At 37.1% G+C, this 16,977-nt stretch overlaps 1 protein-coding gene across 2 annotated transcripts in view; it reads left to right on the forward strand.

The window, feature by feature from the left end:
• The window catches only part of TENM3 (teneurin transmembrane protein 3), a 320,216-nt gene that overhangs the window by 265,583 nt on the left and 37,656 nt on the right, over positions 1-16,977 (forward strand). The window contains exons 14-20 of one of the 2 annotated variants that reach the window (XM_009995957.1): positions 1,083-1,299; positions 2,335-2,454; positions 2,854-3,115; positions 9,710-9,977; positions 10,507-10,650; positions 13,521-13,770; positions 14,186-14,206. In XM_009995957.1, the coding sequence (XP_009994259.1) occupies positions 1,083-1,299; positions 2,335-2,454; positions 2,854-3,115; positions 9,710-9,977; positions 10,507-10,650; positions 13,521-13,770; positions 14,186-14,206 (1,282 nt within the window). The remainder of the gene's footprint in view (positions 1-1,082; positions 1,300-2,334; positions 2,455-2,853; positions 3,116-9,709; positions 9,978-10,506; positions 10,651-13,520; positions 13,771-14,185; positions 14,207-16,977) is intronic. The other variant, XM_009995958.1, reaches the window with a different exon arrangement.

Raw genomic sequence — 16,977 nt, forward strand, 5'->3', positions numbered from 1 at the left:
ACTCTTTCAACATATGATTGAACAAAAATGGATTATATTTTCCCTTCAGAAAGAAGCTGTACTCTAAAGCTAGATTCTTTTGTGAGAGAAGCAGTCATGCATAAGCTTCCTCTGAGTGCTGCGTTGGTATATTTTTCAGTTTAGTGCAGCAAGCAAGCTCCCTCTCTAATCTAAATTGAATAATAAAATGTTTGAACTATTTCAGTCTTGCTGTTCTTCTGGGGAAACAATTACCAGCTATGTGATACCGTATTATATTCATCTAGAAATTTTCTGTAGCTGACATTTCCAGGTTCATTTTCCTTGCAGCTCTACTTACAGCAAATTAGTAGTTATCAATTTGATCTTGATTTTAATCTTTCACCAAATTAGATTTCCAGTGATGTGACAGATCTAATGCTTGTTATACATGAGTATTTCAGCACATAATCATAAAAGCACCCATGTGTTTAAATCTTGTTTATACTGGCCAGCATTCCTCATCAGTTTATTCAGAATAAAATCTAAATGTTAGATATAGATTTTGTTCTCCCATACATTTGCATGCAAAATAATTGTGGAAGTTGCCTTTGCCGCCAGCAACAAAATCTTTCTGTCAAGGTATAAAGGAGTCCACCTTGATAAATGTGAAATATAAAGCTACTTGCAGCATAGATACAGTAAAAAACTTCAGAGAGACAGCAGAGTGGGAGTTGCTTGTTTCTTTTCTCCAGCAAGCCAAGTAACCTCAGATTAAAGCTACTTATACCCACCTAAAATGTTTAATGTTTATAAGTTAACTGTGTACACAGAGCCTGAATGCCTTCATTTTCTGGTTTGTTCAGCATGTTTTTAGAAAAGTATCAAATAAATAGGTTGACTTTATACAGGATACTGAGTGTATTCAGCTTGCATGGATTTCCATGGGAGTTTCAGAAGTCAGTGGAAACAAACTCCACAATTGAAGGTGAATTCACTACAATCTTAATTATTATTATTCTGTCACACTACATAATTCTTTTAGTCTCTTTGCTGGCTGGTTCATTCACATGCAAAGGGGCAGGAGGAAGAGTTTGTTCATTTCTTTGACTTTCTGCCAACAGATGGGCTAGTTGACTGTATGGATCCAGACTGCTGTTTGCAGAGTTCTTGCCAAAACCAGCCTTATTGTCGTGGACTACCTGATCCCCAGGATATTATCAGCCAAAGCCAACAGTCGCCATCTCAGCAAGCTGCCAAAGCGTTTTATGACCGGATCAGTTTTCTCATTGGAGCAGACAGCACACATGTCATACCCAGGGAAAGTCCTTTTAATAAGAGGTAAGCTTGACTCATCATTTACTTGTGAATAGGAAAGAAATCGAAGAGTGTGTGAGATTCACGTTCAGGAGAAGATCCACTGGGACTGCAGATTTCAGGGCGTGGACCTTCAAAAGAGACTTTTTATCTTGATATATCAAATTGCTTATTTTGTCTCGTTTCCTGCGAAATTCAAATTGCCAGTGCTAGTAGGTTGCAGAAGGTAGTTGCCATGCTTAGTACCTGTATACTAACAGGGCGCTTCATCAGTGATTAAATAAATCTTTATTTAACCAGTTGATTGGGCTAGCACAGTTGGAAATAGATCAGAGCAGTGAAAACACTGCAAAAGGAAAAGCAAAGCTGCGCTTTTGTAAACTGAGCTCGCTAAATAATATAAATTATGATTTAATGTAATAGAACTGTTAAGTGCACAACAGTATAATTGCATAAACTATTTGACTGGTGCTCTACAAAAATAAACCAGTAACAGGAAACAGGTGTCTGGGATCTAGCTGAGTGAAGGAAGATGATTTACACTAGAACTACTGCGTTTGCAGTAATTTAACAGCATTAATGTGTTTGGGCACAGCAGTTGATTAAAAGTTGTTGCACAAATGTTCCTTATTGCTCTTTTAAATTTTGTACTTCATATTCCCTGCAGTTTTACAGATTGCTTCGATACTAATTGAAAAGTACGTAGTTCTCTAAGAGTCTGCCAGAGGTATGACTTACAGTGGGAACATTTAGAGTTTATAAGTTCTTAAAATTCTGAAGTGAATTTCTGGTCTCAGGAACTCAGTACAGACAGACTGAACAAAAGTAAACCAAACAATATTGAAACAAAATTGCTGTCTGTACATGTCAAGGCATTTGTTTATACAGTGTAAATTATATGAACTTGTAAAAGGGTTAGAGTCTCAGGAATGTTTTTTTAATGGTAGTTAGTACCATGTAGAGATTCGTGTGTGTGTGTGTGTTCACTCTACCAGCTTTTCTTCATTCAAAAGAGAATGAAAAAACCAAATGTGTAACTTGATCCCACATCTTTTTCAGTCTTGCATCCGTCATAAGGGGCCAAGTTTTAACAGCTGATGGAACGCCACTCATTGGAGTCAATGTCTCCTTTCTACACTATCCAGACTATGGATACACAATCACTCGCCAAGATGGAATGTAAGTTCCCTTTGAAGCACTTCTCAGTCATAACAACTGCAAAGGCCTTACTGAAGAGCTGCTCGGAAAAATAAGATAATAATAAAATAATTAAAACAAAAGACATTTTAAAAGTGATTGACCAAAGTTGGACTTAGTACATTCTTCAAATGTAAAACATGATTATTATATACTTTAGAAGCAAAAGGTCTTGGATAATTTAAACAGTGTCCCAAATTCTCCATTCTTCTAGTGCAGTATTATGCAATATAATTTAGTTGCTTTCTCCCTTGTTCCCAGTACAGCCATTCTAACTTCAGAGCAGTATAGTGAAATGAAGAATCTGTTCATAAAATGGAGGCTGTTGAATGGCTTTGGGTATTTGCTGACTTGATAGCCCTCTTGGTATTTTTTTTCTAGGTTTGACTTGGTAGCAAATGGTGGTGCCTCTCTGACCCTGGTCTTTGAGCGATCACCGTTCCTGACACAGTATCACACAGTATGGATCCCCTGGAATGTCTTCTATGTCATGGATACTCTGGTCATGAAGAAGGAAGAGAATGACATTCCTAGTTGTGATTTGAGTGGATTTGTAAGGCCAAACCCAGTTATTGTGTCATCACCTTTATCCACCTTCTTTAGAATTTCTCCTGAAGATAGTCCCATCATCCCAGAGACCCAGGTGAAGTGTCCTTCAAATGAATAGCATTGTATCATAGGCTAGTGTTAAGCACCCAAAATGAGAAGAGTGGAAACTGCTGTTAAAAATAATTAACTCTAAGTGCTAAAAATTTTAAATGTTATTATTTTCAGACCAATTTATTTATTCTATTATATTATTTTTGATATTTCATCTGAAAAAATGAAAAAAGAAGGTAGGAAAGCTGGATGTACACCAGAGTCTCTTTGTGTATATTTGTTTGCATCATTTAATTTACAGAATGTGTTCAGCAATCACACACTGGACCATCAAAATGGACAAACTGTAGTACTTTTTTTGCCTGCTCTCTTAATAGAAGTGCAGCTCAGAAACCGAAGAAGAAAGGTGTTTTTCAACTATGTCTAAAAGACCCATACAGTTAAGTTTATCTTTTTGGCCTAATAAATAGCGTGACACTCAATCAGATTTTTATAAACTAAAGTAACTCTAGAACAGATTTACAAGCCAGTGCCCTGTGTTCTAATCTACTTCTTCAGAACTGGTAATACCTAAAGTAACACTTAACATCAAAACCTTGTTTTAAAGAGAGAGAGCTGTGGCTGGAGTATTTTTTCTCTGCCACAGATGAATTAAATTTCTCCAGCTCAAATGACTATTCACTGATATAGTCTTCCTCAACTCTTAAAGCATAGTTGCATTTCAAGAAGTAATATTTATCTCATTATTGATTTCTGATAAAACTTCCCTAATGAGACAGCATGCTTTCTGCCTCACTCTCCTCTCCCTCCCTCTCCTTTCTCTCTCTCTTCTTTCTCTCTTTTTCTCTCCCCCACCTTCATGATCTCATAATTACATGGGTCACTCTTTTTCCCATCACTGACAAATGTCCTTGTCTCTTCTGGAGAAACACAGAAAACGTATTCAAATGTTTTCATGCAGAGCTCTTAAGTGCAAAATCATTAAGCTGTTCATGGTAGGAGCAGGTTTTAAATACATATGTAAGGAAATTACAACTAAATGCTCATACAAATCTAGACTGTGCTAGAAAATTGTTGGTTTTATCCTCTCTATCATTTTTGTGCCTTTCATAGTTGCAAAACAATTAAAAGAAAGTATTTGCATAGAACAGTCCACTGAAAAACAGCTCATTTGCTTGTTTTGGCAACAGATGATAGATTCAGTTCCTGAAGTGATAGAAAATGGCTTAGATAGATGGGGTATAAATCAAGAAAAAAGTAATAATAGAAGAATGTCAGAAAATATGTCTTTTCAAAAACTCTTGTAAAGTCAGTGTAAACAAATCACTTCATGAGCAGTGGAACTAATGAAGTCTGGATTCCTACAAATTCCCACTCATAGCTATAATTCCAGCTATCTGCCACGTCCATTCCTTCCCCCACAGATTGCATTCAGCTTTTTTCTCGTGGGAATACCAACTCAACTACTTTTTGCCTACCTGAACTCTTTTTTTTTTTTTTTTTTTTTTAAATAAACCCCAAAGGAACTGAATTATCATTAGAAATTTCTGCTGTTTTTGGAAATGTGGTTGAAGTTGGCTACCAGGTTCAGAAGTTGTGAGGTGAAAGGTCTGACAGGCAGGACTGTGGGGTCAAGTTGATTTCCCAGGAAAATGAGTCAGAAGGAAAGATTGTATTGTCAGTGGCTCCTAGGCAGTTGGTGTTGATGGGTCATTTATGACAAGGTAAAAACAGTACTGTCATTATGTATGCAAAACTCTGACTCCAGCACTATGCTAAAAAAAAAAAAAGTCAAGGAGTATCTTCATTCTATCTGCTCCTCACAGAGGTAATCCCCTGCTTCGGTAAGTGGGATCTGCACAGCTGGGCCTAGAATGTACCCAGTTAGGGTCAGATTCCCCTTGGAACTGCATAATGCTTAAGAGTCTGTCTCCCAAAAAATTTACTACTCTGATACAAAATGAGCAGAACCAGTTTCCATTCAAAACTGTGTGTTCAACTCCAGTGGAACCGCTGTAGATCTTTCCATTAAAAAGGGGCAGTGCCAGTTTAAACTGTGAGAGACTGGATGAAAGCACAGAGAAATAAACTGTTCCCCATGTTCCTTCAGTCAGTATTAGTCACTCTGTTCTCATGGTGTGATAGGACTCACTGTCACATACTAGAGGAGAAAATGATGTGCTGCTGTAATCATCATCAATTGAAGTGCTTTATCATCCCTTGTAGATAAGGTTTCCAAAAGACTGTACATAGTGGCTTATGAATCCCAAATTTATCAGAGCAGGAATTAAAGTCTCTACCACAGAAGCAGCACAAAAGAAAACTGAAAAAAGAAAGCAAGCAGGGGGAAAGAACAAATGCAGTGAGTTAAGGGGTAATCACAGACCAAACAGATCATTACTCAAGAGGGATGACAATAAATAACATGTTAACTAAATTTGGACTACTTAAGCATGACTTTATCTACTTTTAATTGCAAGTTAGCATGCACTGCCTAGACTTAGCTGGCTGGAATTAATCAGTGCGGAACAAGACAGTAAACTGCATGCAGAGGAGGGAAATCAGGTTAAGCTGGAGCTGCTTATATATGTTAGGAAATACTGTTCGTGTCCTTTTCTAATATAACACATCTGTCTGCAACATATTGCAGTGTGGTCTGGCAGAAACCCACACATGAGTCACAATAAGCAGCTCTGAAATTGAGTTTTTTTGTCTCTCCTTCTCCTAAATTTCTATTGTCAACTGTTGCATATGCTCACAAGATGCCTTCTGTGGGTTCCAAGCAGCTTGTTTCTATCCCCTCAAGTGCATGGGAGAATGAAGACTGAAAAATTTTCCTTCAAGTTATATGTTAAATGTTGCATGCTTTGGTTTTTTTCCCTCTGCCAGGACTGTCTCGCTACTGGCAATATTAGGCAGCAGAAGTTGGCAAAATGTATTTACCCAGAAAAATTAAGGGTAAGATATGAGCCTCAGTTAATATATAAAAATTATTGTAACTTCAGCACAGCCACTTTTTCAGCAAAGAAGTTAATCAATATTATCATTTAAACAGGCACTGTAATAGGATGCATAGATATTGCAGTATTACATGGATGCTGCATCCCAGTTCCACTTAGCTAAAATCTCCCAAGAAAAAAATTGGTATTACTCTTAGAGACATAGATCTCCATTTATACATCCTTGTTTCTCAGCACATTTTCTGGTTTTCTTCTCTTTTGATTTATTCTTTTATGGGCACTTTTTAGGTTTATACCCACTGCAGCATTTTCCTATCCCTCTTCTCTGTGGTATCTCACCAATGTTTTTAAGTCTAGAAAAAAACAAGTCTTTTTCCCTTTTTCATTTCTTTTTCCTTTATATTGCTAACTCAAGGTTATTTCTTTATAAGTTCATTTAAGAGCTTCAGTTGTAGGGGAAGTTTAGGGGGTTTTTATAAGGAATAAATTTTTACATCTTAAATTGAGCAGTTTCAGCTTCTACTTAAAATAATAATTGTACTACTCGTAGTTCTCGATTTTTGTGTAATACTTGCCAATATCTACCTGTATCTAAAAATGCCATCTTTACCCCTCTCAAAGCAAGATGATGTTACATTTTAATGCAGCAGTTCGGCTGTTATTTCTGGACAAAGAACCTTTTTCAGACATGCAGACTAAAGTTTGCACTCATTTGTGAGATTTGTTTTTAAATCCTCTATTGAAGTTGCTCATTTTGCAAAAAAAAAAAATAAAAAAAAAATCACAGCAATGCAGCAGGCATCTTTCCCTCTAATTGAATTAAATTCCTTATTCAGGGTTCTTAATACCATCAGAGCATGTCATCTGAATCATATTATATTCTGGAGCAGGAAAGCATTCCAGAGCCTGGACAGCCTTAGTCCTGCTGGCCAGAAGAGATGAGGAGCCCTCTGCAATTTATGTAACTCAGTCACCAGCTTGAACTCTCAGGACAAAAATTTCTGTCTTTGTGAAAATTGAGATGACCCTTATCTCAGTCCTGTAGGTTAAGTATTTCACAGCTGTCCTTCCAAGAAGCTTGATAATCCATAAATAAAATGTCAGCCATTCAAATTTGGTAGTTCGGTCCCCTTGGGGTATCAGCCTTTCTGAAGGTAGTAGTTTGATACTCTATCTGGAAAAGGTAAAGTGCAGACTGCTTGGTTGTGTTGGTGATTCCTGATGTGACTTGTATATCCAGCAACTTTCCAGATTGCTTTACAATTGATGTGTTGTCATGGCTCCCATAGGATGCTCTCGGCTGTGACTGATGATTCAACTTTCAACTGAACGTTAAACTGTTTAATTCTCTTTGTAATGTTTCATTCTGTGAAAGATATTGAGATGCATAACCTTACCTCTACATTTCTAAAGTTCTCAAAGAAGTTACTACAGGGGATATTTTATGGACAGAAGGAAGTTACAAGTCAGCTTTCCAGCAGATATTTGAGGCTTCTGCAGAAAATAATAGTAGGGGTTCAGGTGTTGTTCTAAACCTCACTGAGAACTGCATGAGTGTCCTAGTTTCTCATAATCCAGATACACAGTGGAATTTCTTGGAAATTGAAGCTTCAAGGCATCCTCTTTATTGCCTGTTATCTCAACCAAGGGTACTCAAGACCACCTAAGTGTTTAACACTGCTCTTCCACAGTTGCAGTTGTAAAAGAAGCTATCATCATAACAGGAGACCAGTGAAGTCCATTAAATTGTGTCCTATTACAAGCGTATTACTTCTTTTTCACGGTTAGAGACCTCCGTTAGGCTAGTTTTAATGTGTAGTATATGAGAGTTCTGCTGGTGTCTTGAGGAGGAATTTGTCTTTTGTTCCTAAGTGGTTTGTGTTTTGTCTTCAAAGTCTTAGAAGAGGAATATGTTCATAATCACTTATCTCTCTAGTGAGAAGGAATTTTTTTGGTGTAGAAAACATTGGCTTGTTTCCTGGCTTAGGTACAGTGCATATTTTGGACTGAGGGAGAGCAGACTAGCTTTACAAACAGAAATGATGCCATTGTCACCTCCTTCCAAGTGATGGTACTGCTTATCATTTCTTCTCACTGGTGGCAGGTTCCTGGTAGGGAAGAAAGGAACACTTGAAGATTAGGAATTTGGAGTTTTTAAATCTGAATGTAATTTATCTAGTACCTTCCAATTCTTTCTTTATTTCCTGCATCTCTGTTATAGTCTTACTGGAGAAGAAGAGTTGCATACCTATGTATATCAGATGTAAATAACCATTTGTGCCAGACAATGAGTCAAAATACTATTTTTTTCTTTTTTGCTACTGTTATTAGGAAGGAGATATGATTAATGCCATCTAAATCTTTATTGCCCAGCAAAGGTGCTAAGATAGAGGATGGTGTAGTATCTGTTGCTTTTCTGAAGAGCATAAAGCACATTATTTGACCCTGTTCAACACGGTTGTTTAAAAGCAGCGTCCAAGGATTTCTGTAGCATAGAGAGAGCTAACTTAGCTCTTATTTAGGAGCCAGCTTTTGGTCCCACAGAAGTCTAGTATTTGTGACAGTGCTCTCCCTAAGTCCGCTTTATTAATGTTTGGTCTTCAGTCTTTAGGACTTGGAGACAGAGAAATAAAATTAATCTTTCCAGATATACTTCCCCAAGAGTGGTCCTTTGACACCACCAAAGCTCTTGGCTTCTGCTTCAGATCCTTTGCCCTCTCTTCCCACCTGAGAACCATTATATTTATAAATATATCTAGATAGTTTCTTCTTTTTCTTTTTTTTTTAATCAATAAGCTTGCATACTTGGTAGCTGTTCACCTGAGGTCCTGGCTGTCAATGTTTGTGTCCTGACTGAGGTATAGGACACTATAGGGTGTCTTAGTCCATGTTACGCAGAAACCTTTCAGATCCATCCATCACCCACAAAAGCTCCTCAGCTCGTAGGAAAAGAGAAGGTAGAGGGGGTGGGGTAGGAACCTTTTAAAAATAAAATTGAATCATTGCACCTCTCTGAAATGAGAAAGTGGTGAGCTGATGTCTGAGTAGTGAATATTGATCAAGAAATATGGAAAAGCTTTCCCTGAGGCATCCCACTTATCTATCTTTGAAATAAATGGAAGAATGCTCTGGTTTAAAGTATTTACAATCCATAGGTAATGCAAATAATAAACCACCTAAAAGTCCTTCCTGCTCCTACAGGAGCAATTAGACTTTTCAACCCAAATCTGAAGCTCTGAGGTCCTTAGAGGCTCTACTGACTTTATTGTGTATCTATAGTTGTGATGTTGATGCAGCATAAGAAGGGGACATTTTCACTTAGATGAGAAATGCTTTTTGGTCTCTTTTTGGAAAAAGCAGTTGGGAATGTTTTCCCTCTCCTGCATGGTTCCTTTACCCCCATGAAAATAGAGAGATCTTTGAAATGCTTCATCAGAAAGTATCAACTAAACAGCTTTAGTATAACAAAGAATTTAGACTTTGCTTTTAATAAAAAAGGTGAAATGTTATTATTTATTGATGTATTTTTTTAGTTATTAAATGAAGGCCAGATTTAGGTGATACTTCCTAATGAACTGTCATGTAGCATCATGTCAGGCCTCCTTTTATGATAGCTGCATTGTTCTGTTTAATTTCAAAATCATTAAAAGCTGTATTTTTTTCCTGCCAATGCATAGGTACTTCATGAAGAAACAACAATACCAGGAACCGATTTGAAGTTATCATACTTGAGCTCCAGGGCTGCAGGATATAAATCTGTTCTGAAGATTACTATGACCCAATCTGTTATACCATTTAATTTAATGAAGGTTCATCTGATGGTGGCAGTGGTGGGAAGACTTTTCCAAAAATGGTTCCCTGCATCCCCAAATCTAGCTTACACTTTCATATGGGATAAAACTGATGCATACAACCAGAGAGTCTATGGATTATCTGAAGCTGTTGGTATGTGTGTTATGGAAATTTTTGCATTTTTACTGTTGTCTAGAAAATACAGAAGCAGAGCTCAAATACTTGTATCCATTAAGTAGAAAATGTTTAGCAGAATAAGATGAGAAATAACAATAGGTACTAAAATATATTAGAAAATGCTAATCTAAACTTTGAGTTATAAGAGAAATAGTCCTTCAGAAGGAAAAAGAGGCCACTTCTAGTTCTTCCCCATGAAGTAGCCCTCAGCCTAGTAATACAGTATGGTGCTTCATCTGCATGCTTCTCATACTTTAGAGCACCATAGCATTCTGACATACTTGTCAAAATGGCATTCTTCAGTACTATTATTTTAATAATAACACAAGACTATTTTCTAAAGGATTTTGGAATTCTGTTTAGTATTTTCAGTACATCTAAGGGAGCCATAGGGATTTTCAAGTAGCCTAGGAGAGCAGAAGAACTTACGTAAGAAATCACAGTCTTTAAACTTTTCTTCTGAATGAGATCCTATACTTAATGAGGAAATTTACTGTTATTTCAGTGTCTGTAGGTTATGAATATGAGTCTTGCTTGGATCTAACCCTCTGGGAAAAGAGGACTGCCATTTTGCAGGGTTATGAGCTGGATGCCTCCAATATGGGTGGCTGGACATTGGATAAACATCATGTACTGGATGTTCAGAATGGTAAGGGGTTCATTTTCTTCTTGCTAATTTTAATACTCAACTGCCCTGCACATTAGGTGTATCATTCTAACTCTTCAAATGTTTGCTTTGTTATTTTAAAAAAAGAAATAATGAAATGTTTTGCATATGGTAAATGCTTTGAGCTTCACAGTATATGTCATGTTTCTTCATCCTAAAATACATATGCATTAGTAATTTCATCTGACAGCGTCAGCCTGTGTTAGATATGCTTACCAAAAAAAACGTACCTGAAAATGTTGAAATTGTTTTTAAACATTGAGTGATGCTAAGAAGATACTATTTCTAAAGCCATTGTAGGTGTCAGCATTGTGATTGGTTGTATGTTTAACAGTACGGTGAACAATGTTTTCAATTCCAGTTGCCACAATGCGTGAAAATTGAACAGCAATAAGAAGCAGTTCTGCCAATCAGAGAGCTCTTCACTCCCAATGTTAAATCCCTCATTTATACAAGGGGTGTTCCCCTTCATGGCACGATATCCCCAGCCCCCACACAGCTGCTCATGGGAGCAGTTAGCACATGGGGTACGATCTCTTCTGGAGGATTAGCATTCATTTACACTCTTCTTCCCTTTAAATCCTTCCCTGAGGTGAATCCTCCCTGGGATGCTGTGGTCAGCTCAGCACACAGCAAGTGATAAATGATGCTGCCTTGAGTCAGGGAGGACACTCAGGTCTCTTGTTTCAAGACAGAGTTCAGACACTAGCGTGTCAGTCTATCTTAATTTCAGTGAAAAGATGAAGAACAATACACATTATAAGAGCTGTGCCTTAGGACCAAGGTAAATTTGTCTAGTGTGCAATTCAGCAGCTGTCTGGAGGGTGCTGTGCTAAGGAAACCCCAACTCAACACTGAACAGGAGGAAATCTGGAGAGATTTGGCTGAAAGCATGTAAGAAAGGAGAAATAAGCAGAGTTGCATGGCTTGGGTTGGGAGTTGGTTTTTTATGGATTTTTATGCAAAGGAGGAGCCCAGAAGTAATTCAGCAGGCAGAATGTTACTTCTTCTGTGCCTGCCATCCCTCAGAGGTCTGCCACTAATACATGAGCTTATTTTGTGTGATATGCTGATCACCACCTAAAGCATTGCTACTGATTGGTAGAAAAAGAAGGTAACCAAATCAAGGGAAAAGGTGTCATTGTACTGAATTTAAAATGTAAAAAACACCCTGTGCTAATTATTGTAAGGTAATCCATCTAAAAATGTAAAGAGCTATAATTATAAATATATATAAGATTGATTCTGTTCACAAGGTAAATTGGTGGTGGCTTTAAAATTATGCTCAAGAGTACCTTTGACAAGTAATGACTTTTCAAAGTGACATGTGTCTAATTGAATAAATGGAGAGTTGTAATGACACGGTGGATGAGTTGAAGAAATTTATTCAGAAGAGAGTGCAGATAGTGTTTGTACAGACATCCCGAACCACTGCAGTAAATAGTGTGATAATAGAGGAGAAATGTGAAGGACCCATTTTTCAAGGTAACAACAGAATGAATCAGGTGGAAGAGTGCACTATGCTGACTTTTTTAATTCCTCTGATGAAAATTATAGAACTGAGCTATTTCAGGCAAAATTATGGTGCCATGATTGTCATAAATTATGCAATCATAGGAGAGGGGATTTTGTATGCTGTTAATGCATTCTGGTCTTAACTATTCATGAAAAATACATTCTCCTGCTTTTGATTTAGATTAACTTATTTAGATTACTTGCCATTAGGTTTCTGTAAACCATTTTCGTTCCTTCCAATTGTATCATGTATATTGATTTTACATTTATAATCTCCCAATTTTTATAGCATTAAAAGCTAGTAAAGGCACCTAAAACAGTTAAAGAGGAAAGCAAAGTAATTTTTCTCCTATCTTTCAGTATAGAGAGTGGATTTTGGGTTGGGGGAGAGAAAGAGGAATAAATGCACAATTTCTTCTAAGCATCTCAAACGAGAAATGTATTTGTCTACCCCAACCTGTCTCTGAAACTCTGGGCACACAATCAGTGAAGCACTTATCACTCTAAAGTACAGTGTGACGTGGTTTACATGAATTATATCATAAAAAGACATATTGTGCCTTACAAGTATAATAATAGCTGACCATTTGTAGAGTACACCACAATGGATTCATTGAGAGGTACATTAGAGGGTCCCAGCAAAATTTTAACAAACTGTAAATTCATGGGTTTTTTTCCTAAGATTGAAGATTTAGCATAAAGCATACATTTTTCTTCTCAGATTTCCTATGGAGGCTATAAGGAGGAAAAATACTGCTGGCGCATTGCTTTGTCTTCACAAAATTATTGTTCCTTTCATGCCTCAAAGCAGAATTAAGTTTAAGAGGCAGGTTGGTCTGGCACCACATTTTTTTTGTTGTTTTGACATTTTTAATAACTGCCTATAACTGCAGACATGATATTGAGGCAGATTTTGTTGCCAGAGGTACATTTTTATTGTGAGCTGAGTAAAGAGTCTTTTATAATGTAAAATTGAGGCTATCTCCAACTTTTTGAACTAGCTCTTTAATTAATATTTACAATTCACAGCAGTAATCCACTTCAGATTACATTTGACATAATATTCAAAATTAGTTACAGTAGAGCTTTAGGAATACAATTTGCAAATCCAGTTTTTTCTTTTTTAGAATATATGCACAGTTAGAATTTCAATAATTTCCATGGAATTTGAAAACTGAAAGCTCTGTTGCTTGAGGTGATGAAACGATTAAAGTCCCTAAAATTCTATTAATCAACTCAAGCAGAATACTTAGAATACATATTAATCAATTTATGTGCATACGTTCAAAGTTTTTATAAAGTTTTTTGTTGTGCTTTGTTTTTATATTGTCTGTCAGGGATCCTCTACAAAGGAAATGGTGAAAATCAGTTTATATCTCAGCAACCCCCAGTTGTTAGTAGCATTATGGGCAATGGAAGACGACGCAGCATCTCCTGTCCAAGTTGTAATGGTCAAGCTGATGGTAATAAATTATTGGCTCCAGTTGCCTTAGCTTGTGGGATAGATGGCAGTCTTTACGTGGGAGATTTCAACTATGTTCGGCGGATATTCCCATCTGGAAATGTAACTAGTGTTCTGGAGCTAAGGTACGTTTTTCTGCCATCTCAGACTCCTGCAGTTGCGAATTGCTATTGCAAACTGAAGGATTAAATAGATTTCTGGCATTGCATAAATTAGTTTCCAAATGCTTTTAGGAACAAAACAAAGTGATCCAGAAGCTTTTAATAAATTTGAAAAAGTATTTAAAATAGAAGTGAAAACATTTTACCTTGGTAAAATATTTTACCAATGCAAATCTAAACTGTGCTAATTTAATCTACCCTAAGTAACTCGTCTGTGGATTTTAAGAGTTAACCTACAAAGTCAACATGACTGGACTATAGATGATCAGTCACCACTTCACTAATGATACAAATGTTGCCTTATTTTCATCTTCTAACATCCTTTCTGAATGTTTTTCTAATAACGTTTTTCTGTTCTTTTTTACTTGCTCCCACCAAGAAATAAAGATTTTAGACATAGGTAAGCATTCCTTAAAGAAGATTTATCTTTTTCTATCTGTTCTTTTTCTTTCTTAACAAATGAATGCTTATAATGGAGAAGTCATTCCTGAGATGTATTATTAGAAAAGAGGAGTATTTTTCAAAAATAATGAGTTCATATGTTTTAGTTATGTCAGCTGTCAGGCTGTGTCGTCCTTTCGGATACGAGTTCCTCTTTTCTCATCATTCTCTGTCCACAGTCAGGCTTCTTTTTATGCTTGTGTATGCCCTCCTTTGCTGGCAGCACTTTTGCTGCTCCTGTCAAAACTCACTCATAAATCAGATACCCCAAATACTATGAGAATGGCATTTAAGAAATACAATTATGAAAGTATAAAGTGACTTCATTTCAGTAGCCTTTTGATATCTTTCAAGGTCACATTTAACATATTTGTTTCTCTAAAAGGGAACTTCTCTTAATAATGAAAGTTAAAATTGTCCCAACACAACTCCAGGAATGAAGATTCTAAAGTACACCAAGACTCATAAGACTGGTCATAAAAACAATAGTAATCAGAAGGATTGTAGTACAACATTCATCCATCCTGGCATCACTACAGTAATGGCAAGAGCAGGATAGAAGGTGGATGCTTAGAATTGCTTCGCCACAGCATCCATTGCTGATAAGGAGAGAAAAACAGTTATGCTAAAATCTCACTGAATACATGAAACCCTGCAAGACTTTGTGGTGCACCTCTTAAGTACAAGGGTTAGCAGCCCCAGTTTTCCCTTTCTCTCCTGTTTTTTTGGTGCCAATCATTTTCCTTCCTTGTTTTTAAACAAATCCCAGAGAGTCATATCTCAGTTCTCCTGTATTTTTAATTCACTTTTCATTGAGCATAATTCTTTATGAGGAACAGTTTTATGTTTTAAAAGTTATGTTTCAAATATGTTAGGCAAAAAAAAATCAATTACTATGTAAGATGTTTGCATCGATGTTAATGATCAGAATAGGAGCTGATGCACAGTCTAGCTAGTTTTATGTTATTTTCTAAGTCTGACTCAGAGGCAGTCTGCTCTACTTCGTGTTTTTAGGTTTTCACTATTAATATGCATGGGTTCCACTACTTTAAAAGAATTACATTCATTCTGGTATCACAAAGTTGTGACTGGAGCTGGATGTGACATTGTCTTGGCAAATATATGAAATAAGGAATAATACTCAAAATGGGAATTTGGAATGGACCAATAGGACTAAGAAATAGATGCGTAATTAGATTTATTTCACTGTGATTTAGTAGTGATGCCCCCTCATGCCCCTGGCAGTGCTGTGGTCACAGGCTGAGCTGCAGCATTTTAGAAACTAGACCCCTGCATGTAAGAAAAGTTGGCAAGAGAGAACACTGAAGCTCTTCTCCTTTATTCATGCCTATACATGCAGAAGCTCCAGGTAGTGAAATTGCAATCATACTGCACAAATTAGTTTAACAACATTTTCATGGGCCTTTGTAGCAGCTGTGAAGTGGGGTTTTCTCCTGAGGTAGAAGGAGGTGTAGAAGACCGTGGAGAACTGGCTCTTCAGGAGTGGTTGTAGAGCCAGTGGGCAGATGTGGAGCCCAACACAATCTGCTATGACTTTGGGTTTTCTCTCCCGTCAAACAGTATTTTCCCGGTGTCCACTCAGCCTTAGGGGTTTGCAGCCCAGGGGCTTCCTAAACCAAGACAGAGTGGCATGTTTATGCTTAGTATTCCCTGAAAGCTTTTCATTCTATGAATGGAGCTGATTTTTCTGTAACAGATGTAAACTTTTAGGATCCACTGAATCTTGTGGCCCTGGGTACCCCAGCTTAAGGACACATTGTGAGACCAAATGGCTTCTTCTGCCTGTGTGAAGTCATGCAGAGCCCTGTGAAATGCTGAGATTTCTGTTTAAATTGTGGTTTGGAAAACATCCCTCAATGTGCCACATTGCAATATATAATTACTAGGTATCAAAACTAAGAAAATGCACCAAAATATGCATCCCCCAATTAAAACCAATGAGCAAAGCCAAATACTAGTTCAGATCTATTATCTGTTCAAGCATTTGGCTTTCTTGCCTATAAACACAGTGCTTCAGCACAGGGAATGGTGTGCCTCCCACCTCAAGGAGCCTATACTCTAAATTAGAGAGACAATGCAGATCAAATTTATCCTCTCCACATACCAATAACCTAACATTTTTTCAATCACAAAGCTGGACTCTTTATACACGCTGCTGCCTCTGAGTGATTAATGCTGATAGGCATTAATGGAAGAAGTGATTTTTAGAAGGACTTTGAAGACAGGGAGGTCATTTGTAGGCTATGGCATTATCCCAAGTTGGTAGAGAGCTAGAAAAAAGTTTAGCAAAACATAAAAGCATTTTTGAGGCTGTATCATTTAGAAGACACAGAGTACATGGGAGAGAGAAAGGAACTGAACCAGAAAAAGTGGGGTTTTTTTTAATTCATGGATGGAAAATAATGTAGGTGCTCTGACAGCTGAATAATTAAAAGATCAGTATAAGCAAAAGAAAATTAGGCAATGAGAGATTGATCATTACAGCTCTGTGTGTTTGTGTGTGTGTATGCACTTCCAGTTTGAAGCACTGTTACTATTATTTGGCATAGATAGAGAAGTTAATTTATAGTAATTTGTCTTTGCAGGAGCCCATGTTGTTATGTAACTGCATGTTTCCCAGAGCTAGCAACAGCCATTAGGCAAGACTGAATGAGTCGAGAAGTCACTGACTGTGGATTTTACTTCTTTGCTTTTGTTGCTATTGGTACA

The sequence above is a fragment of the Chaetura pelagica genome, unplaced genomic scaffold (assembly GCF_000747805.2).
Source record: "Chaetura pelagica isolate M959 unplaced genomic scaffold, ChaPel_1.0 scaffold142, whole genome shotgun sequence".
Taxonomy (NCBI): Eukaryota; Metazoa; Chordata; class Aves; order Apodiformes; family Apodidae; genus Chaetura; species Chaetura pelagica.